At 42.7% G+C, this 25,142-nt stretch overlaps 1 protein-coding gene across 1 annotated transcript in view; it reads right to left on the minus strand.

The window, feature by feature from the left end:
• Positions 1 to 25,142, minus strand: part of Scfd2 (sec1 family domain containing 2) — a 309,492-nt gene that overhangs the window by 243,560 nt on the left and 40,790 nt on the right. The window contains exon 4 of the mRNA XM_051170885.1: positions 22,352 to 22,527. Coding sequence (XP_051026842.1) covers positions 22,352 to 22,527 — 176 coding nt within the window. The remainder of the gene's footprint in view (positions 1 to 22,351; positions 22,528 to 25,142) is intronic.

Raw genomic sequence — 25,142 nt, forward strand, 5'->3', positions numbered from 1 at the left:
TCTCATGCATGCACATCCTCGTTCACTCGGTTGAACTAACAGGCTTTCCCCGAGGGCCCATGAGGTCAAAATTATTTTCATAGTAAGCTCTATTATTTATAACTAGCCACGGTGTTAGACAAAGATGTCAGGACTTGGGTCTTTGTTCTAAAGAAACTATAGCATAAATCAGAAGAGAGGCAGTGCTTTCAGAATTCAGATGGTCTTGAAGATTATATGTGTCTTTAAATATAGGAAACTGGAAAGAGTAAGTAATACTTTTCTTCCCTTTTCTGTTTTTGTTGTTGTTGTTGTTTTGGTTTTGTTTTTTGTTTTTCAAGACAGGGTTTCCCTGGCTGCCGGACTCACTTTGTTGACCAGACTGGCCTCGAACTCACAGAGATCCGCCTGCCTAGGCCTCCCAAGTGCTGGTATTAAAGGCATGCGCCAGCATGACCAGCTTAGATTACACATTTTCAGTGAGGCTCATGGGACGAAGTGGAAGAACTCCAGCTAGCAAACCCTGACCTGCAGACAGGACTTGGGCCTGTATCAAAAGATTCCCATAGTGGCAACGAATTATATGTTATACATTTCTGAAATGTTGATACATGTATCTTTTTACAAGTCCCCTTTGAACTGCTGTTCAGTTAGCCAGTCAACAGCCCCCCGCCCCCACTCCCTGGCCCTGGTTGCTGTGGGAAAGATTTCAACTCTAGCTTTTAACAGTAGAAAGGGAGCTTACTTGTTCTGAATTAATCCCTTGCTTAAAGGAAAGAGTGAAGGAACCTCATTGGGATGGACATGTATCCTTTAGACCATACCTGACTCTATGCTTAAGACCCTGTGCTCTAAACTACAGGGCAGCTGGGAAAGCCAATGAGGAAGAGGAACTGGTGTTGTTCCAGAGGGGCTGTGTAGAAGTACGTGTACAGGGGTGAGTCTGAAGATGTGTTTAGGCCAACAGCTCTGCGGTCAGGGAGCTCTTGCAGGACTTTTCCAGAGGATCTATGAGGTCAAAGGGATTTTCATACTAATATGAAGACATTATCTGCCTTTCCCACTCTCGTTCTCTCAAGCGCACCCAGTGAAGTTTTCCAGAAGCCATGTGATGTGTGATCTGACAACAGATTGAATGCAGCAGTGTACAGGAGAATGCAGCTGTCTTCTATTAGCCAGACATTAAAGAGATTTGCAAAATGCAAAACAATGTTATTCTTCGTACAAAATATTCCTGATTTGAAAATAACAGAAATATTTTCATGAAAGGTGTCTTCGTGTTAACAAACATACAATTATCTTAACAAATAACATTTATTCTTATAATACTTAATAAGTACTTCTAAATGTTGTTTTAATTTCTAATGTGGCTAATATCAATAAATATCATTAATCTATAAAAACAAAAGCTCCTTGACACCCAGGACAATGTCCAAGAATGCAAGAGAGCACTTTGACCACAGTGACTGCGATCCCCTGGGTCAGAGCGTGCATGTTAGGACCAAAGGTGCAGCCAGGGAGTCTGAATGTCAGGCTTAGCAAGGCGACAGCTCCCCATGTTTTTGTGCTTCCAGTTTGCCTTCCTTCCCCTCTTTAGTTCCCTCCTAGCACTGTGGCCTCCCCAGCAGCAGCTCCTCCAGCTAGGTTCTAAAGGATGCAAACAAAGCACTTTTGCTCAAAACATAACAGAACTTGCTGTTAGGAAACCTCGGTCCCTGAAGGCAGACTCCTTTCCTTCCCCAGAGCCGATGACGGTACCCATGTGTCAGCCTTACAGGAGTCACAAAGCACATGGTAGGAAGTCTGCTCAGGCTGGTGTCACTGTTTGTGCACCCAGGCTGATAGAACAAGAAAGGTACATAACCAGTAATTATTTGCCCATCTCATATCCCAAGCCACAAACAATGGGCAGGGCATTCAATAAGTAGAGAAAGTTCAAGAAGAGAAAATAAAACAATGAAGTGCTGGTGGCAGGGAATAGAGATTGATTAGAATTACAGACAAATGACTAACATTAAAATGTAGGAAGAGCCATACATACTATAAATGGAGTTTTAGAGGCTAGTTTCAACAATCACCTGGAATCATCTTTTTTTTCTTGACATGACCTGTAGAGGAATGTTAATTCAGAACTTGGCTGTTCCGGCAAGAGAGTACACCCAAAGACTTTCTAGGTCTGTGTGAGCTGGCTGGAATGCAAACATGCCTTTGATCCTGGAGACAGAGGCAAACAGATCTGAGTTCAAGGTCAACCTGGAATAGAGCAAGTATCAGGTAAAGAAAATCTTACGTCTATGATGGTGGTGCATGCCTTTAATCTCAAACAATGAAGATAAAGTTAGTTTGTAGAAGGAAGCACCGATGTTTGAAAGTGATGCCTAATTGAGCAGCAGAAAAGGTGATGAATCAGAGAAGGTTTGACAAAATAGGATATGCCCAGAGAGAAGAAAGGGGAGCAACTTAAGAGGCAGTTTTACAGGCAGGAGGCAGTGTTACCAGAACAGTAATAGCGAGATGGGCTGCAGAGAGAGAACTCAGGTGAAGATGGAATGAGCCAGAAAGTAAAAAGCCAAAGATTAGAGCAGATTGCTGAGGCCAAGCAGAGCAATTCCAGGCTGAGAGAGAAGCCAAATTAAATAAATCAGCTGGGAGAAGAGTTTGAGTCAGAACAGCTGAGTTGAACCAGGCAGCCCAGAGCTCAGAAAGAACTAGTAAGGGTGAGCTCATTAAGCAGGAAGTCTCAGAGGCTGAAAACACTCTAGGCCTAGATTAAATTGTATGGAGGCTAGAAGCTTCCAGGACTAGAACCAGTTAGTAGAAGGAGGCAGTAAGCCTCCAGGACAACAATTCAGCCAGGAGAATAAACGTTACTCTTACAGTGATCATAGTTTTAAAAAGAAAGGCAAATGGATCATTCAAATTCTGCTTCCCAGGTGACATTAACTCTTCAGGATGGCCAGATCAGTAATCTTTAAGCGGCACATTTACGTGCTCCGTCTTGTTAGAAAATCGAGTCATCAGGTGTGATGCACATCTTTACTTCCATTAATCTTGAGAAAGAGTCAGGTAGACTTCTGTGAGTTTGAGGCAGCCTGGATTGCATAGTGAGTTCTACCTAGTCCACCCAGGAATATATGGTGAGACATTGTCTCAAAAATAAAAGAAATAAAATCGGAACTGGAGAGATGGCTCAACAATTAAGAGGACTGGTTACTGCTCCAGAGGACTTGGGCCCAATTCCCAGCACTATTATGGTAGCTTAAAATTGTCTTCAACTCCAGTTCTGGAGAATTTGACACCCTGACCTCCAAGGACAACAAGCACACACATGGTGCACATATATAAACACAGGCAAAAACATCTATACACAATTTAAAAAGGAAGGAAGGAAGGAAGGAAGGAAGGAAAGAAAAAAAGAAAGCAAAGACGAAGTTGATTAAAAAAAAATAAAGGCAAAACAATTCTACACACAAAAGAAAACTAAATAACCAAACCATGTTAACCTGGTGCTGGCAGACAGGTGGCCAAGGCAAGCATTCAGTCTGTGTATATTATCACGGCTTCTCTAGCTATTAGAATATGGAAACACTTCAGTAATAATGATAAATGAGGTGTGTGTAAACACATATGGTCCCAATAAACTTTCCAGCTATGGTGATTACACTAAACTTATTTAGTAGGCTTTGTGCAAAATGCACTCTTTCTTTTATGAACCTGACATTGAAAGACAACCCAAGTGCACATAAAACTCTAGCTGTGGCTGTCTCAAGCATAAGCAGAGAGAGATTAGTGAAGATAGAACTCAAGTTCACCAGCTTTTATGTTTTATTGCTGCAGGTGTATAAGAAAAAAAAATTCCCCTGGAGATGTCCAGTGCCAAAATAAGAACTCTAAAGCCTTCTTTGGAATAGAGAAAGAAAAAAAAAAAAAAAAAAAAACTGCCTCGGAGTTAATTCATTCTCCTTCAGAAATATGACATTTGACAAAGAGGGGCTTGAAATTAAAAGCAGACGGAGTGCAGCCTCCAAAGCCCTACCTGCTCTCAGTCAGGCCCTGCAGAAAGAAAAACTAGGAAAAAAATTGACTCCATTCACAAAAGCTTCATGCTAATTCAGGCTAGAAGAATTAAGAGGTATAGGCAAATAACACCATAAAAGAGTCTCAGGGAAATGTAGATCAAAGACTTCTTCAGACCTATATTAATAATGCCATGTGGCCTCCATTGCTTACTATAACTTTAATACATACTAAAAAAAAGTGCAAGTGGCAATAATAATGCTCTTTACACTGCAACCACAATCCACACCATCTCTCCCAGAGCCACAAGTCCTCAAATGTGTCAAACCACCCCGCCACCCCAGGCTGGGCACATCTCTTACAGTCCTATACTCTATATCCAGCAGGGCCCCTACCTGCCGCAGCCTCCTGCCCTTCTGGTGCATCTGCTTAGAGCACCCAGGTCCCACGCCCTCCCTTTCTTCAGGTCTCCATTCAAATGTCACTTCTTCAGGCACATGTCATCCAAACTCTACCACACATTATGGTGTGGATATGAAGTGTCCCTCAAAAGGATCACGTATCAAAGGCTTGCTCCCCTGCTAGTGACATTATTTGTGGAAGTTCTGGGAACTTTGTGGATTAGGCATCAGATGGAAATAGACCACTGAGCATCCTTGGGGACTGTATCTTGGTTATGGATCTCTCTCTGTCTCTCTGTCTGTCTCTGTCTCTCTCCCCCCTTCCATATCTTCCCCTCTCTTTCCTTTTCCCTCTTCTCTCCTCCCCTCGGCAACACTTTCCCTCCTACCCACCACAAGATGAAGAACCTCCTCTGCCACATGTGCATGGGGCCAAATGTCTACGGACAGACCCTCTGAAACCATGAACGAAGCGAGTCTTCCCTCTCTGCAAGCTGCTTTCTCGGGTATTCTATCCGTAAGACAACGAGTCTGCCTATTGTCATACATATGATACTTTTCCAACCCTGTTCTCGTCATTTCCAACTGCACTTTCCATCACTGCAGTTCTCACCATGGCACCAAGAGCCACCAAGGCCAGCACAGCCAACGCTCCAAGCAAGGAAGCCTCAGCCAATCCCCGCGTGTGCTTACCCCTAGGGATGCAACTCACATATTTGTGGGTTCCTCTACTGTCTGCTTCCCTAATGGACGGTCTATGGACACAGGGACTCTAACACTCACTGCCCTATCCTCACCACATGGACCAGTGGTTACCAGCCACACAGTGAGTGCTCAGTATCACTGACATGAGCTTTGGTGGGTGTCTATGTGTTAAAATTTTCTAATAACTCATCAGAAACTCAAGAAGCAGTCTTATATGAAATGTGACCAGGTTTTGTGTTGTTGAATCATATAAATTCATATGCAAATATGGTTTTTATAGACTTTGTATATTAATAATGCCCCACTGACAATATCAATATATTGAAGATTTGGAGACCACAAGGAAGCCTTCACATGCATGGTGAGGGCCCCAAGAACGCCAGTTCTGATTAACTCTGCTGCCCAAGAGAACAAGAAGAGGAATTCCTTTGAGAAAATATGTATGCTTTACCGAAATGTAATGGATTCCTGATTTAAATTACATGCTAGGGCATATAAAATGCTTTCATATCTGTTCTTTCAATAAAGCAAAATAAAGTTTCCAATGAAGAATGTGGTAGAAATTCATTGCAATGGTATTGTGGTGCTTATTTCAGTGCCAGAGAAAGCTGGTGCTATTAACATAATAACGAGGCTGGTAGGCAGTGAAGAGCAAGGCAGACAGCAGGTATCGCATGATCAAATCTCTACACAGCAAAACCAGTAGCACGTGGTGCCTTACCGAGAACCACATTCATGCGCCCCCTCCCGCTCTTGATAACTGGAGTCCTTACCTACTGAACCTGGAGCTCACTCACTGGCTAGGCCTGCTAACTCATGAGCTCCAGGGGTCTGTCTGTCTCTCTCCACTGAGTCCTGAGGGCACAGAGCTTTACTGGGTGCTGGCTCCCAACTCAGGTCTTCTATCTTGCAAGGCAGAAACTGTACCAAACTCCCCACATCCCCAGCCCTTCACCACAAATCTTACCAATGATAAGAATTTGCCAGTAATCCGGCCACAGCAATGCTACCACCACCTGAGTGGTGATGTCTTTTCACCTCTAACTCCTCCAAAGACAGGTCAAAACAGAGATCTCATCCAGTGGCTATTATCCCGATTTAAGGCTAAGTTTCCACTGTTACTGCCGTGATCCCCACACACAAAACTACCCCTACTCATTTCAAATCAAGAGGTACTGTACTAGGTCAGAACAATCAGGTAGGATTAAAATGTGAAACGTATTTCCAGGAGGCAAACAGGATGAAAGTAAGAACGGACTGGTTTTGCTGGTGGATGGTACCTCGGAGATGAGCGTCATGCAGGCCTTGGATGCTGCCACACACTGGGCTGGCTCCCAGAAGAGCCATGGGAGGAACAACAAAAGAAAACCGCGTGCCACTTCTTCTTTTGTTCCTGGTGTACCTGGCATCCATTGAACGAGTCACATTCCAGTACCAGGGATTTCGCCGGCCATGTTGTTTTCCCATCGGGTTTATCACTAAGGCAGCTTTTCGCGCGGTGTAACACATGGAAAATGTTTCCCAATTCAACCACCTTGTCTGGATTATGCCTTTCCCTTTAGCCCTCTTTGTCTCTTTCACACAGAAAAATGATACAAACTAGAACTGTGGTCTAAAACAGTGAGAGAAGCAACAACGACCAAGGTTTAAATCGCCAAGGCAGTATTCGGCGCGTGTCAGGAAGCCCCGCCCACGGATAGGCGCGGACACTCCTCAAGGCTCTGACTGAAGAAATGCTTTTTAAATGACTGCAAACAGACTGCTAAGAATGTTTGCCAAAAAGTTTGTCATTTTTACAAATGGGACCGTGGATGTCTATGATAAATCTGAAAAACATTGAGTGACAAACATTCGCTAATAATATCTTGACTCACTGTTTTATTTGAAGTGTATCTTTAATAACGGATCATGATAACTTTTCTAAATGACAGTTCTGGAAGAAGTGAGGAAAAAAAAAGACTTGAAACTTCAGCACCACTTAAACTCATTAAAAGTAAAAGAGCTCCTCCAAGCAGCATTTCCTTTATGGTATTGATTCCAAATGACTTCCTTAGTGCACGTCAGAGCTAGTTCTGGTTACCATATTTAATCATGATTTCAGAGATATGTCAAGACATGAAAGCGATATCATCACAGTAATGTGCTGGGAGAAAACTGGTGCCCAACAGTTTAAAGCCCTAATTTGTACTGTGTCTTGTTTAGTTACTGGGAGCCCCGGAGAGGAATATAACTTCAGCGCTATGCATTTAATTTGGGGCCAGATATTTGCAGACAAGGGCAGGACTGGATTCTGTAGAACTGTGTCTATGTTGTTCCTAAAAGGAAGTTTTGGGATTTTTTTTTCTCCCCAAAAGAACACGGAGTGGTCACCAGATGTGGAACCCACATGGCAGGAGCACACGAAAGCCCTGGAACTACAGGACTGGAGCTAATAAGCGAAGCAGGCAGGAGCGACACTCTGAAATGACTGACAAATGTTTGGGGCTATTGACTTTCTTGGGAAAAAAAATAAATCACTATTTAAACCTAGAAATATGACTTGGTCAGTTTTCTACAAATTCTTCATTTTTTTTTTTTTTTTTTTTTTTTTTTTGAAAACTTGGCTTTGAAAGGAAAGTTACCCATATGTAGTTCATTACTTGGGTTGAATTAAAACATAAAGTTCATGTGAACACTGAAAGGAAGGAACCTGGCTCAGGAATAGAAGAGACCACTCTAGTTGCTACGGTGAAGCTGTTCACCTGAGCTCTTAACTCTGTCAAAGCAAACCAGTGGCCAAGGCCAGTGCACTCTGTGTCCATGTCATCTCTTGAACTGCATCCCTTCTCCCTGAGTATCATCCCTTTCTCTTTCCACAGATGTGCATCCAACATCCAGCCCATCCAAATGAAAGATGCCGTGATGTGCCACACATTATTGGCTATGCAGTTCCTAGCCTTACTAGTCTCTCACCCTACCCAGCTAAGGCGTTAATTTCCTTTAAAACATAGTTTACATGGCTGTTGCTCATGGAAAACCTTCTGAATAGCTTAGTCAACATTATGTCTTCCTGGGCTGGATGGCCTAGTGCTTGAGAGTGCTTGCTGCTCTTCCAGAGGACTGGGGACCGGCTCCCAGCATCCATGTCAGCTGTCTCACAGCTGTCTATAACTCCAGTTCGAGGGGCTCTAACACCCTCTTCTGGCCTCCACAGACATATGTATACATGTGGCACACAGACACACAGACACACACATACAGATAAATAAAAATAAATCGTTTTTTAAAACGTATGCCCACAGCATTACTCACAGTTGTATTGGCTATCCTTGGTTGTTATTTTTCTTGTTTTGGTTTGGTTTTTGGTTACCATATAAAATTTGATATTATTTTTTCTATGTCTGTGAAGAATGGACCTGAAATTTTGGTTGGGACTGCTGTGGGCTAGTGAGGGCCAGGGATTGCTCCCCAGAACACACATGGTGGCTCATACCCATCTATAATTTAAATCCCAGGCAACAGGATGCCTCTTATAGCCTCCATGGGCACCAGGCATACAGGTAAAATACTCATCCATGTACATGAAATGAAATTAATTTAGAAAAAGAAGAATGGGCATGGTGGTGCAGGTGAAAAAGGAGGAGGAGGAGGAGGTGAAGATGAAGGCAACAACTACTGTGGGAGAAATCACCCTATCTTACTTCAAATTATACTATAGAGCCATAGTGTTATAAACAGCACAGTACTAGTACAAACACAAACACACAGCTCAATAGAATAGAGCACCCAGATGATAGTCCAAAAAATGCAGCTTCCTAGTGTTTGACAAATACACAAAAACACACACTGAAGAAAAAACTTTCAACAAAAGCTTCTGGGCAACCTTGATATGAACACACAGAAAAATGAAAGTGGACTCTATCACTCATCAGGTACAAAACTCAACTGCAGATGGACCAAGGGCTTTGACAGGGGTCAGATAGTCTCAAGTACAGGATAAAGGCTCAAGATAGGATAAAGCAGGGAGTATGCTTCAATTCAAAGGCACAGGCATGGACTTTTGAAGGTCCTCGTAACACAAGAAGTAAAGCCAACAATTCAGTGGGATCTTATGAACTTCAAAGTATTTACACAGCCAAAGAAACTGCCAATAGAACGAAAAGGTGGTGCACAAAATGGGAGAAAATCTTTACCAGTTATACATTAGACAGGGGACAAGTGTCTAAAATACACAAAGAACATATACACCTAAACATCAAAGAAAACAAACCAACCAATTAAATGGGCCGTGGAACTGAAAGAAAACTTCTCAAGACAAGAAGTAAAAGTTGCTAGCAAATACTAGCAAAATATAGGTAAGTAAAAGTAGAAAGGGGGAGACTGGGGGCAGAAAAGGTCAAGCACAGATGAGGTGGGAAATAGGAAAATGAGGTGCTGGCCAAAGGTCACTCAGAGTCTGTGAAAAGGCCACATGGAAGCCTGTGACCCTGCAACCCAAGGAGAAGCTCTATTAGAGGGGAAGCAGAACCCGTGTTATGTGAAAGGAGAGGGGGTTATGTAAGGTTGCGCATGCTCTGAGTTGCACAGTAGTTCTAGATCTATTTCTGAAAGGGGAGTTTGAGAACAAATTCCCGGGATGGGTAAACATGTTAAGCCCTGAAGCAGTCTACACAACACAGACTCCTGTCGTGGCTCTCACTGCCCACCACGGTTAGACAGTGTCTTAGTTAGGGTTTTTATTGCTGCAACAAAACATCATGACCGAAATACCCGTTGGGGATGAAAGGGGTTTATTTGGCTTACACTTTCACATTGTTGTTCATCACCAAAGGACGTCAGGGCAGGAACGCAAGCAGGTTCCTAAAGGCAGGAGCTGATGCAGAGGCCATGGAGGAGTGCTGCTTACTGGCTTGCTCCTCTGGCTTGCTCAGCCTGATTTCTTATAGACCGTAGGACCACCAGCCCAGGGATGTCCCCATCCACCATGGGCTGGGCCCTCCCCTATTGATCACTAAGTGAGAAAATGCCTTAAGCTGGATCTCATGGAGACATTTCCTCAATTGAGGCTCCTTTTCTCTCTGATGACTCCAGCTTGTGTCAAGTTAACACCAAACCAGCCAGTAAAGATAAGACGACCCTATTGCTAAGGCCACCACTTACTCTGGATGCAAGACCCAGAAAGCAATCTCAAAATGGGCATAATCCTTTCTCCCTGCTGGTTATTTACATAATGCTGAAAGATTTTATGCAGGCTGCTGAAGGGAAAAACAGAGATATTAACGGCCTCACCCATGCCAAATCTCTAAATCCACAACACTAACCTGCCAGCAAGATGTACTCATTGGTACAATAGTGGCATGGCAGTTGTGGAGTAAGCAACTGCTTTCTGATTAACTATGAGACCTTCCACAGAAGGGATATGCCTGGTACTGTAAACCTCACGTAAAGTCGAGGAGGTGGCTAGGGAGCAAATCTGTTATTGTTGTTTTGTTAATGGTCATGTCAGATTGTATTCTAAATATTTTTTATTTATACTCACAAGTTATTTTGCTTCTCTCAACCTTGGCCAATAAAGCTTCTTTTTGCAGTGGGTAATCGTTAACACAGGGACTCATAACAGATGACAGTGCCAAGTGTGGGCTAGCTGTGGCTGTTCATCCATCAACTTTCTACCATTCAGAGCTCAGGGAGAAGAAGAGGGGTTAGGAAGGATGTGAGAGCCTGGAGTTAGGAGGAGAGCTGTGTGTGCAGTGCTGACTTCTGGGCATGGCACAGCCTTCCCACTCATCAACTCACAGCAGCTGTGGTTACTTGCACACCATCAAGGTGGTCCAAATGCACAGATGGGGAGAAGTCCCTGAGCCTCCACCCCAACTGGAGGAGCTACTGGCAGGTGATGACTGCTGTGGAAGGGAGAATTATCCTTTGAAGATGTAGCTGCAGCTAGGTAGCTCGTGCTCCACTGGATGGCCCACACCCATGTGCACATGGGCAGCGGTTACTGAACTCAGATAAATTATTAACAACAACAAAAATTACATGACTTTTAGAGGGAGATGAGGTGAGGGAAACCAGGAGCAATTAGAGGATGATAACATGAACAGATTATGATCAAAGAATAAATAGTATTTTAAAAAGAAAACTATGCCGTTAAGCTATATCTAAGACATCCTACAGAAGGATGTGAGGAAGGCATTTTCTCCAAGGGAAAATAATGTCAAGTAAACTTCATTACACATTATTATTTCTTTTAATTCTTAGACATCAAAATGTTAGGGCTAGGAGTGTGGCCCAGCAGTAAAGTCCTTGGCCAGCATGTGCAAGACATTGCGTTTGATTCATAGCACTCCTAAAAAGCTATACATTTTTAAAAGGAAAATCGTGATCTTATCCATCACTGGTATAGCCAGCATGGTACAGGGAGCAGAGGCTGAGGACAGAGGAGTTAATGCAGTGAGACACACAGCGTTATTTTTTCTTTTGGTCAGGCAAACCAGAATGACTACACTACTCTTGTTTTTTACTAAATGAAGCCCCACCCACATGTGTGCATCCTCCACTATTGGCATAAAGTCTGTACTTAAAACATTTTTAGTAGACCCATAATATACTAAAAAACAAAATTGTCCAAGTTTACTCTGCCTGATTACAAACTCTGGCTTCCAGCTGGAATAACACATGATGTCATCACTTTTGAGACAAGCCTGGTTTAAGAGCGTATAGTTTACATGACCTACATTCTGAGTCCCTTTCTAATCAGGTGATTGGACAGATTCCCAACTCCTAACTTGGCAGTGCCTCCATGTTCAAGAAACACACAAGAAGTTCATGAACATTGTTTCATATTTTTCTCTCTCCCCACAATATTCAAAATTATGCTGCTTTAATGAGTTGAAATGCTAAAAAAAAAAAAAAAGAGCATTAAAATAAAATATTCTGTAAAAAAAAAAAAAAGTGAAATTGAGGTGATTGATTATCTTTATGGCCAAAGGTGTTGAGTCTCATAAGGTCCAATCAAAGACTTGCTACAGAATAAAATCTAAAGTAAAGGTCTAAGTTGAGGGAAGTGGAAGAGACACCATTACCATGCAGTAAGCCCATGTGTGCAAGCACATGAGTGATGGGGAAAACAACTTCACTGTTCAAGCACAAGGTCTTGATTCAGATCCCAGAGCCCATGTAAAAGCCAGGTGTGATGGCACAGAAGCCAGGTGTGGTGGCAGAGAAGCCAGGTGTGGTGACACAGAAGCCAGGTGTGGTGGCACAGAAGCCAGGTGTGGTGGCACAAAAGCCAGGTATGGTGGTACAGAAGCCAGGTGTGGTGGCACAGAAGCCAGGTGTGGTGGCACAGAAGCCAGGTGTGGTGACACAGAAGCCAGGTGTGGTGACACAGAAGCCAGGTGTGGTGGCACAGAAGCCAGGTGTGGTGGCACAGAAGCCAGGTATGGTGGTACAGAAGCCAGGTGTGGTGGCACAGGTGTGCAACTCAGAACTGGGGGATGGGGACAGGTAGCTCCCAGCAGGCTCTCTGAAGAGCCGCTGAGGCAAACTGGTGAGCTCCAGGTTCAGCGAGAGACAGTGTTCCCAAGAATAAGGTGGGGAGTTGGTAGAGGAAAACATTGAGTGTTGACATCTGGCCTCCACATGCACATGAGTACACAAGCATCACACACACACACACACACAAATATCCAAGAAAAATTAGTTGGAAATGTTGGATTGTAGCGATCCTGACATTCAAAGAGAAAGTTACTGACTTATATAAACTAAGCATTTTACTAACAGATTATATGCACTATCATATTCTGGCAACTCCTATCACACCTGAGAACAAGTATGGAGGGATGCAAGAAAAATTAATTACTAGTTATTCTGACAGAAATGCTCCAGGAATATACAGTTAGAAGGGGTCTCAGTATCAGACAGACTGACTTGCAACTTAGCTCCCATATGCATTAGCAGTAAGATCATGGTCAAACTCATAACCCACCCATTCTCAAGCACACAATTAGTCCAATCAATGGTTCATGAAATTCATTTATAAACTAGTTGATTGGGGGCTGGAGAGATGGCTCAGCAGTTAGGAGCACTGGCTGCTCTTCCAAAGGCCCAGGGTTCAATTCCTCGCACCCACATAGCAGCTCATACCTGTCTGTAACTCCAGTCCCAGGGGATCTGATATTCCCACCTAGATGTACATCCAGGCAAAATGCATGTCTATTTAATGTTTGTTTATTTACTGTGCGTTAAATAAGTAAATAAGTACCTCATTAAATCTGGTTGGTTGCACTCTAGGGCTTGTTTGTATTACAGAGGAATATTAATACAGCACTGAGACATGAGCTAGCCTGGGAAGTCCGCTCCAGGCCTGTGTCCCTAGAGACATGACCACAGTGCTGACAACACAGATAACTAATGTCCATTACAGAGTAGAGTATGCACAGTCAAGGAACCGGTGTGCATTTCTGGTTTCCCAGCTTCCCTGTCTACAGACCTTGTGTACTCAAGAAATGGCTATTACATGCAATGAAACAATTATTTTGGAAACAGCTTTTCAGGTTGGTTTTTCCTTCTATGATTTGGGAGTGCTACATTTCTTGGCAAAGAGCTAGAAGTCAAGTGCTTCTCTAGAAAGTTGAGAAAGTACTGAAGAAAAGATTAATTTTTCACACTAGTCAACTTTAAAGTTTATTGATTCTTGTACTTATAAGAGAGACAGCATACACACTCCTCCCGCCAAGCCAGGTGTTCTGAACTTAAAAAAAAAAAAAGTCACAGGTTGTGTCGATTAAGAGTGTTATCAGATGAGCATCTGGGCATCCCATATGTTAACATACCTAGATCTCTGCAATACCTAATACTATGAACAAGGGCTTTGAAAACATCTTAAACACCATCTGTCTGGAAAAGTAAATTTCATGTAGCATGCAGACACATGCATATACTGTATGAATACACAGTTTAAAAAAGAAAAAACCAGCCTGTATGGTGGAAGGTCAAAGCTGCTGGCCTAAGTACACTTGGGTACTATGGTACTGGGCCTTGACCAGGGCAGGCCACCAATGAAGACGGGCTCAGGGCAGGCCACCGGTGAAGGCAGGCTCAGGGCAGGCCACCGGTGAAGGCAGGCTCAGGGCAGGTCAGCAGCTGCACACAGACACCAGCTCCAAAGGAGAGAGGAGAGGAAGCAGACTCCCTGAGGCCCATGCGGGCAGATCCTAATCTTGGAGAGGAGCAGGAAGCACTGTTATACCTTTGTGGGAAGGACCAAAGGGGAAAACTGGTGGGGCTAAACCCCATGGTCACCCCAAATTTACCCATGAAGTGTTACCAGGAGACCACAGGAATGGTGGGAGAGAAGCTCTGCTTTGCGGCCCCTCTCTGGGATTTTTTTTTAAATGTTTAATTATGTGTTATTTTTATGTATATTGGTGTTCTGCCTGCATGCATGTCTTCACCCCACATGCATGCAATGCCTGTGGGAGCCATAAGAGGACATCAGATCCCCTGGAACTGGAGATACAATGTGAACTGTCCTGTGGGCACTGGGGCCCATACCTGGGTCTCCAGGCACTCTAACCTGCTGAGCTGTCTCTCTAGCCCTGGAATTATTTTTCAGTGTATTTTTGTGAAAAGCTCTCTCTCTCTCTCTCTCTCTCTCTCTCTCTCTCTCTCTCTCTCTCTCTCTCTCTCTCTCTGTCTCACACACACACACACACACACACACACACACACACTATCAGAATCCCTCCTTCTTTGGTGCAGCACCAAGGCCTGAGTTAAGGGAGCTTTGTTTTGTACTTTGCTCAGTCTTTACTCAGCCCTTATCATGTGTGGTTTGCAAACGGCAACAGCACTGTGGGACATAATGACTCTGCTATCATGGCCTTTGGCCAAAGTAACAGACTGGTTGGAAGTTCTTCCCAGAAAACCTCAATCGTAATTATTATAAATGGCTGAAAACAAGGCATAATAAAACAAGACCTCCCAAGGCGACAGCCAATCAGGAACAGTTCAATAAGGACCATTATTTTTTTTCGAGCCAAGCCACATGGTTTGAAAGCTTATACAGGCATCAGGGAATTCAGAAGGTGAAGCCACCAATGTTGCAGGACTAGCAGATATGCTACTATGTAGTTTACTAGATGCAGTTTGTTTTAGAGAAATATAATCCAAAATTTAGTAGATTAAGAAAGCAAATCTCACCCTTAAAAAAATTACGTTAGCAACTTTAAAAATTGTGTGCTTACTTTTCATTGATTGCAAAGACAGATACAATTCAAGCTAAAGCAATATTATACCTGTACAGCCTTGAATTGATTTATAGTTCATTTAGTTTTTCATTTAAAACCGATTTTCCAAAATTGGATAGTTTTATATAAAGCAACAGCAAAAGAAGGATAATACATATATATTTACAAAATGTGTGCTATAGGAACTATAAACACAGCTGCTTCCTCTACTCCATAGCTTGCTAGCGTTTTATAACCACCGTAAATTATATTACACCCAATAAAAGCTTTTTCCCATAACAATTAGCATAAAAACATCAGCTATATACTGAAGACTTAAAGGTAAATACAGTTGAGTGTTATCAGACAGTAACTTAAAATGGCACTCATTTTGATTCAATAAATTTTAATTGAGAAAAACAAAGTGCAGGGGAGAATATATTAAGGGTGCTACTTGCATTAAATGAGTTGACATCTCAAACGCATTGCTCAGCTGAAAGAACAAATGACGATTCCTGCTTGCTGAGCACCTGCCAGGTGCCTGGCACTGAACTTAGTGATGGGTGCCTATAATTTCATTCAGTCCTAAAGCAGCATGAAGAGATACTGCATTCATATCTCAGTTTTACTTTCTTATCTAAATTTTCTTGCTATATTATAAAAATGGAAAGTCCCACATCTTAATGCCAAGCTAAGAAAATCTAGGTTTTGACTTAGGCGACCAGCCCTGTAGTCCCAATATGCTACTGCGGTACAGCTGGCGGTTCTATGTAACGGCAGCAGACCACACATTTCATTTTTTTTTTATTTTATTAATTTATTCATATTACATCTCGATTGTTAGCCCTTCCCCTGTTCCCTCCCATTCTTCCCTCCCTCCCTCCCACTTCCCCCCTTCTCCCCTCCCCTATGTCTGTGATTGAGGGAGACCTCCTCCCCCTATATATGCTCTTAGAATATCGAGTCTCTTCTTGGTAACCTGCTATCTTTCCTCTGAGTGCCGCCAGGCCTCCCCATCCAGGGGACATGGTCAGAAAAGGGGCACCAGAGTTCCTGTGAGAGTCAGATCTCACTCTCCACTCAATGGTGGAGAGTATCATGTTCGTCGGCTAGGTCCTGGTAGGGGTTCGAAGCTTACTGCCTATATTCTCCTTGGCTGGTGCCTTAGTTTGAGGAGGACCCCAGGACAGAAATCTGCCTGTCATAAAGTTCTTCTTGTAGGTTTCCAGAACCCTGTGGGTCCTACTATTTCCCCATTCTTCCATGCTACTCTCGCCTAAAGTCTCAATAGGATGTCCTCTCCTCTGACCCACTTTCTTAGTAAGTAAAGTTTTTCATGGTACGTATCCCTTGGACTAGTGTTTTGATATAAATGAGTATATACCGTTTGTCTCTTTTTGCTTCTGGGTGAACTCACTCATTATGATAATTTCTAGATCAATCCATTTGTCCACAAATTTCGGGAATTCCTTGTTTTTAATAGCTGAGTAGTATTCCATAGTGTAAATGTACCACAGTTTCTTAGTCCATTCTTCTACTGAGGGACACTTAGGTTGTTTCCATGTTCTGGCTAAGACCACACATTTCAAATCCTGCCCAAGGACATTCGAAGGTTTTATCATGAAAAACAATGCTGGAGCCACATTTAATCTGACTTGAAGACTACATCACTAATCATCGTGTTGTTTTACACATATGCACAATTTTGGTGTTTTATACATCTGTTAAAAGGAAATTTAACACATTTTAAAAAGCAGTGCAGGTACTGGAGAGGTAGCTTCGCAATTGGGAGCACCAGCCACTCTTTCATATGACCTGGGTTCGATTCCCAGCACCAACCCAGTGACTCACAACCATGTGTAACTTCAGCTGCAGGGGATCCAACACCCTCCCATGGACTCCACAGGGAAAGATATGTAGGCAAAATGCTGATACATAGAAAATAAAACAATAAATAATTTTTAGAAAATCAATGCCCAATACGCCAGTTGTAAACTGGGAAAAAATAAGTTAAAATAACACAATTCCTTAGGAAATTTGTAACCACATCCATGATTAGCACAAGTTTCTGTGTGTCTGGGTTCAGCCGGTACTATCTGTAAACAGAATTATTTGACAATTACTATATATATGTTCAATGCATAAAACACTGCTGTGGACCTGGGAATGAGATAGAAAAAGTTATGAAGACCTTTCGTCACTTATTTTTTAAAAATATAATCACTGCTGGCATATATGAGATTTTCTCCAGAGCTTATTTTGGATAAACTCTTAATTAAAAGCCTGATTCAGAAGATTTGTATTCCAGAGTCTGAGTTGAAGTCTTCACAGCAGAATCCAAATTTGATTAGCAGGGAGAGTGGGTGCCATATGTCACTTTTCCAAGATGGGAAACCGAGGTTGCAGTGATGGAGGCCTGGCCAGCAGTGTGATGTTGCAGTGATGGAGGCCTGGCCAGCAGGGGGACATTGCAGTGATGGAGGCCTGGCCAGCAGTGTGATGTTGCAGTGATGGAGGCCTGGCCAGCAGTGTGATGTTGCAGTGATGGAGGCCTGGCCAGCAGTGTGATGTTGCAGTGATGGAGGCCTGGCCAGCAGTGTGATGTTGCAGTGATGGAGGCCTGGCCAGCAGTGTGATGTTGCAGTGATGGAGGCCTGGCCAGCAGTGTGATGTTGCAGTGATGGAGACCTGGCCAGCAGGGGGACATTGCAGTGATGGAGGCCTGGCCAGCAGTGTGATGTTGCAGTGATGGAGGCCTGGCCAGCAGGGGGACATTGCAGTGATGGAGGCCTGGCCAGCAGTGTGATGTTGCAGTGATGGAGGCCTGGCCAGCAGGGGGACATTGCAGTGATGGAGGCCTGGCCAGCAGTGTGATGTTACAGTGATGGAGCCCGGCCAGCAGTGTGATGTTGCAGTGATGGAGGCCTGGCCAGCAGGGGGACATTGCAGTGATGGAGGCCCAGCAGGCAGTGGTAGAAATGAAACTTCAAAGAAGTAATCAACCCTCAGCTCCAGCTGAGATTTCTCATGTCGTTGGGGAAAGCTAAATGTTGCTCTGGTGCTCAAAATAAACTAAAATGCTCTAATTTCTAGCCAAATCTGTAAAAGGACACTGAGTATATATTTTGACTTGTTAAACTAATGGGTATGTGCCATATAAAATAAATGTTCATCAACAAAGAGCAATTACAATGGCTAGTTTATAGGTTTGCCTAAGTAGTTAGCACCAGCCAGAGCAAAGTGCAAATAGAACCAGAGGAGGGCTTCGGCAAGTTCACTGTCATATTCCCGGCCATTTTGCACACTGTTGTTGAAGGAGCACTCTGATACCACCACATGGAATGGATGGAGGACTCACTGCAAATGAGATGGCTTAGAGCTCATATTTTCTAAAGTTTCCTTAGGCACCGGTAGTAAGCTAGCAGATTATTATCATCCTAAGGAGAAGATCTCTATCAAACCTTGCTTTGAGATGCTTTCATTCTCTTTGAAGCCTGGGGCTAATCTTAGCAGACATGACTGGTATGTAGAAGCAGAGTCTGTTCGCATTGTCCAGTGAGGAGCACAAAAGAGGGTGCCCAGTGGCTTAGAGCTAGCTATCAGGTGAAGATGGTGTCACGCAGGAGAAGAGACACCAGCCAGCGCAGGCTGTGAGAGCCATGGCAAATAAGGAGATCACCTGGGCACAGGGTCAGGCCTAGCATGCGCTGTCCCCAGCCTAAGGGATGAAGGACATGCACATGGAGGATGGAAACAGGATGTCTCTGTACTGGGTGCTGGACCCTAAGCAAGGGGAGGAAGGTTGATGTGCATAAACACAGTGGTAAACAGGACATTTTGGAGTAAGGGGAGGTTCTGAGAAAGGAAGGAAGGCATCAGCAGCCACCCTGGGGTTATTAAGATCCAAAGAAATCTGGCCAGAGCTTGGGGGCCACAACACTGAAGATGGCATCAGAGCCTGAGTAGGTAAGGACAGCTCAACAGGGAAGTGGCAATGGCAGAGGCTGACATACAATATCAGAAGCTGCATCTTGGAACAGTGGTGGAGCTTGGGATGGGGGCTAGTGTTGGAAGGGAAGAAGGGTACCATGTACCTGGTAGAAGTAGGGCCAGAATGGTGACAGATGTCTGAGTGCTAACAAAGGAGAGTACATAGTAGGAAGCTGTCAACAGAGGATTCTAGACCTGAGTGACAGGGAACATCTGTGTGGACTTGGCCAGAGCCTTGCCTAGGAAGAGAGCTAGGTGAAGAAGCCCCGAGGGCTGGCAGGAGTACTGATGGAGGCATGGCTACACACCACGGGCTGAGTAATGCAACCGCACGTTCTGAGGATAGCGGAGAATAGTGAAGGGAGGGAGGGAGGAGGGAGACACAATCATAGAAAGAGAACTCATGGATTTTAACATTTAAAACGTATAAAGATTCAAAAAAAAAAAAGAATGTGAAAAAAGAGCCAGACATGGTGGCCCATGCCTTTAATCCCAAAACTCAGTAGGCAGGGGCACATGGATCACTGTGAGTTCGAGGCCAGTCTAGTCTTCAAAGAGAGTACAGGACAGCCAAGAAACTGTGTCTTGAAAACCCAAACCTTTAGATATATAAAGGTTAAGTGCTAAACATGAGACACTTAAAACACACGTATCAGAAAATAAGCCAAATATATAAGGGAGCAAAGAAATTATAGCTTTAAATCACCCAATAGTTAATGATCATTCATACTATTGTTGTAAATATTAATGTGACAAATCATAAGTCCAGATAATTTCTTAGACCTGTTTTACTTTTAAGCAAGGGATAAATTCCTTTTCCAAAACAATTAAGTCCAAAGATTAGAAAATCAAAGCAAATTCACAGAGACTTTCCTAAACCGCTAATACTCCTTGTCAAAACCATACAATGGCAGCACAATGAAGAAAAAATGTTAATTTCAACTATCAGCATTCATAAAACATCAAGGAAAGTATTAATAAGCAAAAGCAAGCAATGTGAGCATGCACACGGACACACACACACACACACACACACACACGTTAGAGACAAAGGCAGAAAGCAAACAGAAAGACCAAGCTGAAGTTGCCCAGGAACAAAACGATGACTATTTAAAAGTTAGAATACTGTAATTCAGTTCCTCACATTAAGAGGTTAAAGAAAGACAATGAAACAGTCTTCTTAAAAGCTCCCAAGCGATATAAGCCAGGTTGAATTGATGCAAGCTTTAGAAACAAAACAGCAGCAAATGAGATTAGGAAGGCACTTCCTCAGCACCAAGGAAGAAAACCTCAGCGCGCATAATATCTAGTGGCAAAACCTGGGCCAGAGTCAGAAGCATACGCTTCCTGTCCTCGTTACCTCAACCGACAGTGGCCCAATAAACTCCTCAAAGTACATGCCCTGGAGAAGCTGCTCCTACTGCCTTCTGAAGACAGGTACGGGATGCTCACGCCTGCTCCTACACACACCCCATTCAGTGGAACAGCCCAGCTGAGCACCACTACAGTTACATATATATATATATATATCAATTGTATATTCATGGTATGGTGCAAATGAACAAACTATATGCATCACTCTGAGTGGCCTTGAAAATAGGACGTTGAAAGGCAAAATCAATTGTTTAAGTATATTTACAGTAGAATGTAACTTATGTAAAAATTACAGACCATAATAACTGTAAGGTACTATTTACATAGAAAAATAAATATTTAGAGAAAACTTAAGAGCAAGAAATAGAGATAGGACTACCTTTAGGGGGGGAAAAGAACCAGAACAGGGAAAAATCTCTATCAAAGATGCCTCAATTCATCTCTAACGTTGTTCTTTAATTAAATGGGTATAGAGCCGGGCGTGGTGGCGGTGCACGCCTTTAATCCCAGCACTCGGGAGGCAGAGGCAGGCGGATTGCTGTGAGTTCGAGGCCAGCCTGGTCTACAAAGTGAGTCCAGGACAGCCAGGGCTACACAGAGAAACCCTGTCTCGAAAAACCAAAAAACAAAAAATCAAAAAACCCCCCAAAAAACGGGTATAAGGACAATTATGGAAAATGGTAAATTATATTGTGCCTGTATGGAATGTGCATAGATGCTTGCCATATTATATAAGTTTGTATTTTATAATATTATACTTTAAAATGAATAAATGCTCTATAATTTATATTTATAATATAAAAATACAAATTTATAAAAAGTTTCCTATGAAGATATTTCATAAATCATAGATAGTTTCTTCCCAAACAAACAGACCTCACACTAAACACTACAAATAGAATTTACCTACCTTCATTTGTTGCTAATCATTACTTTAAGGCATGTGGTCTGCATTGTTTACAGACTACAGGCTGGGTAGTGCCAGAAGAATATAAATACCTAGAGTTTCTTAGAGGAAAGTTGCAAGAATTAAATAAAGACTATGAAGATATAGAAAGACCCAAAAGGCATAAAAATGAAAGGTTTCCAGAAGTTAGCAAAACGGTCAAAAAATTAAGAAGTCAAAAATAACAATGTAATAGTGTGAATGTGAAAATGTTTTGGCTGAACTTTAACTGGGTGGCACTGAGAGCATTTGATACAGGGGACATATACTAGTTATTTTCCTGTTGCCATGATAAAACACCACGCCCAAGGCAACAGTCAGAAAGCAGGCTTTCTTTGGGCTTATAGCCCCAGAGGGTTAGGAGTCCATCACCACCACAATAGGGAAGCGAGGCAGCAGGCTGTCATAGTGGCTGGAGCAGCAAGCTGAAAGCCCACATCTTAAGCCACAAGCATGAAGTCAAGAAAGCAAACTGGGAATTGTGTGTGGCTTGAGTCCTCAAAGCCCGTCCACCGTGACACACTTCCTCTACCAAGGCCACACCTCCTAAACCTATCCAAGCAATGCCACCAACCAGGGACCAAGTATTGAAACGTCTGACCCTACAGGGACCATCCTCACTCAAACCACAACTGACGTCAACAATATGATTACTACACATGCTTTCCTAGAAGTCATAACTTCAGTCAGTAACATATTAACAAGTTCAAGTTCACATAGCAACATACCTGTAGAAGGAGCCTTTCAAATGCCAGAAAGTTATCCCACTTGGCAGTCTGTGGGTGCTTCAGGGTTTGAGCGGTGGCCATCCCGAGCTGGAGGAGCCCACAGTGATTTGTAAGAGCGTTAAGGTTGTTCTTGAAGAGCTGAATATAGGACATGAGCTGCCCCGGAGTGACCCTTCCTGGGGAAACATGAAAATGTATCAGTGCACTCTCTTCACTTTTACCAGATGATGATGAGGAGGCCTGAGAAAGCTGCTGTCCTGTCTGTGCACAGAGCTCCAGAGCTGATCATCTTATGGGTCTCCCAGCAGCACAAAGACGACAACCAAGCTGGTCGAATTAAGCCAACTGGCCAAGCCATATTGCCAGTAGAACTCATTTGATAATTTTCTAATATCCTGAAAGAGTTTTCAAATTAAGGCACAGATATATTTGTTGATCTCAAGATAGAGTATCTCTGCATGACATATGATACAAGAATCCAAGAGGTGCTCTGGAGACATGGCTCAGAGATTAAGGGCACTGGCTGCTCTTTCAGAGGTTCTGAGTTCAATTCCTAGCAACCACATGGTGGCTCACAACTACCTATAATGAGATATGGTGCCCTCTTCTGGTGTGCACCATGCAGGCAGAACATTGTACACATAATAAATAAATAAATAAATCTGTGCCGGGTGTGGTGGTGCATGCTTTTTAATCCCAGCACTCGTTGAGGCAGAGGCAGGCGGATTGCTGTGAGATTGAGGCCAGCCTGGTCTACAAAGTGAGTCCAGGACAGCCAAGGCTACACAGAGAAACCATAACTTGAAAAACCAAAATAAATAAATAAATCTGTAACAACAACAAAGAATTCAAGAAGTAAATAGAAAACTTTTTAACACACACACACACACACAAACAGCATGTTAGAATTGTGGCTAAAACCTTTATCGCTGGTATCAAGGACCTCGTAACTCTACTCATAAGGTTTAAGGCTGTATACTACATAGAACAAAAGCGTATGGTGAGTGAGGGGAAATTGCCAATGAGGGGAAATGTACACTCCTTCAAGGTCCTTTGGTGAACTCATTTTCCGCTCTCCGACTTGTTAAATTTCATAGTGGACAGTCATCAGTCATCAGACTCCTATACACTAAATTCTCCTCATCAGACAAAAAGAAGTCATAGAGTCAAGCATTCCTATAGACCTCACCAATGCCATGCTGTGCACTGTTCTCTGAAAGTGAATTTCAACTGTTTACTGTTATACTTACAGTTATTTCAATTTGTAATAAAAGCACCTACGCTGACTCAGCACACGCAGGCACTTAAAGACACATACTCTCCTCTGACTCTCAGCAGCTATAGGAGCAGCAAACTAGGTCCACTCGCATCTGCTAGCCTCACCCAAGGCACTCCGAGCTCAGTGTCTGCCACGTGTTACCAGCAAATGCCACTTAATAAGTAGCTTTTGCTGAATATCATAATAGACACAAAACAGACCTTGCCATGAGAAACATAAAAGCCTAAATCATGTCTTCCTTTTAAACAAATTTCTGTGATAAGATTAAAAAATACTAAAGTTTCTTCTTATCAATGTATGATGGTAAGCCTCTAAAAAAAAAAAAAAAAGAACAGGAAATTACAATACCTCATAAGTTTCTCTGGTTTCTCATCAAGGTACAGACTCATCCTGATATCTATCTATCTATCTACCTATCTACCTATCTATCTATCTACCTATTTAGCTATGGTTTGATTTGCATTTCAAAGGACTAGTGAAGTTCATCACATGCTCATCTGACATCCAATACTTTTTCAAGTGAAGTGTCCATTCAAGCCTTTTTTGTATCTTAGTTTCCTTATTATATATACATTTTATATGTAATATAAATATATAATAGAATGTAATAAATATGTGAATATATTAAATAATATATAAACGTGATATATAATATAATAAACATATAACTATAAATATTATATATTTTTTCATGCAAGGCACAGAAATAAAGACAATGCTGCTAGAAATAACCTATGGACAAATGTCTCCTTCATACTCTCCCGATCAACTCAGCCTGTCTCATGGTTTACATGTAATGTTACATACTTTGTAATATTTCATACTTTCTGAAACTTATTGTTTTAAATTTGTGAAAACAAACACTAACCTAAAGTTTTCAGAACCCAAGACTGGTGTGAGCTTTGTACACTCACTGCTTTGCAAATTATGTTCTGTGGATTTATTTCTGTGCTACACTGAAGATGATGGCAGTGTGAATCCTGAAAGCAGATTATAGTCCATTGAAAGAGACAGCCACGGGCTGGAGAGATGGCTCAGAGGTTAAGGACATTGACTGCTCCTCCAGAGGTCCTGAGTTCAATCCCCAGCAACCACATGGTGGCTCACAACCATCTATAATGTGATCTGATGCCTTCTGGCCTTCAGGTGCACATGCGCGCAGAGCACTGTATGTATAATAATAATTTAAAAATCTTAAAAAAAAATAGAGAGACATCCATGTTTGCCTAGCATGTGCGAGGCCCTAGGTTCAATCCTCATTGCATGTGGAAGGAGCCTAGGATATAGCTCCCTGGTAGGCTGCCTTCCTGGTGAGCAGAAAACCTTGGGCTCAATCCCCAGCACCACAAGAGCGTGAGGAGTGGGGTAGGGTGGGGCAGGGAGATCCATTTAACAACCGTACAAATAGTATTCATCATGAACGTGACAGTAAAGAAAGATAACTCTCCTGAGTACGAAAGTCCATGTGTGTCATGGGACTCAGTTTTAGAAACTCAGGAAATTAGAATCACC

This window comes from Acomys russatus, chromosome 28 (genome assembly GCF_903995435.1).
Source record: "Acomys russatus chromosome 28, mAcoRus1.1, whole genome shotgun sequence".
NCBI classification, from domain to species: Eukaryota; Metazoa; Chordata; class Mammalia; order Rodentia; family Muridae; genus Acomys; species Acomys russatus.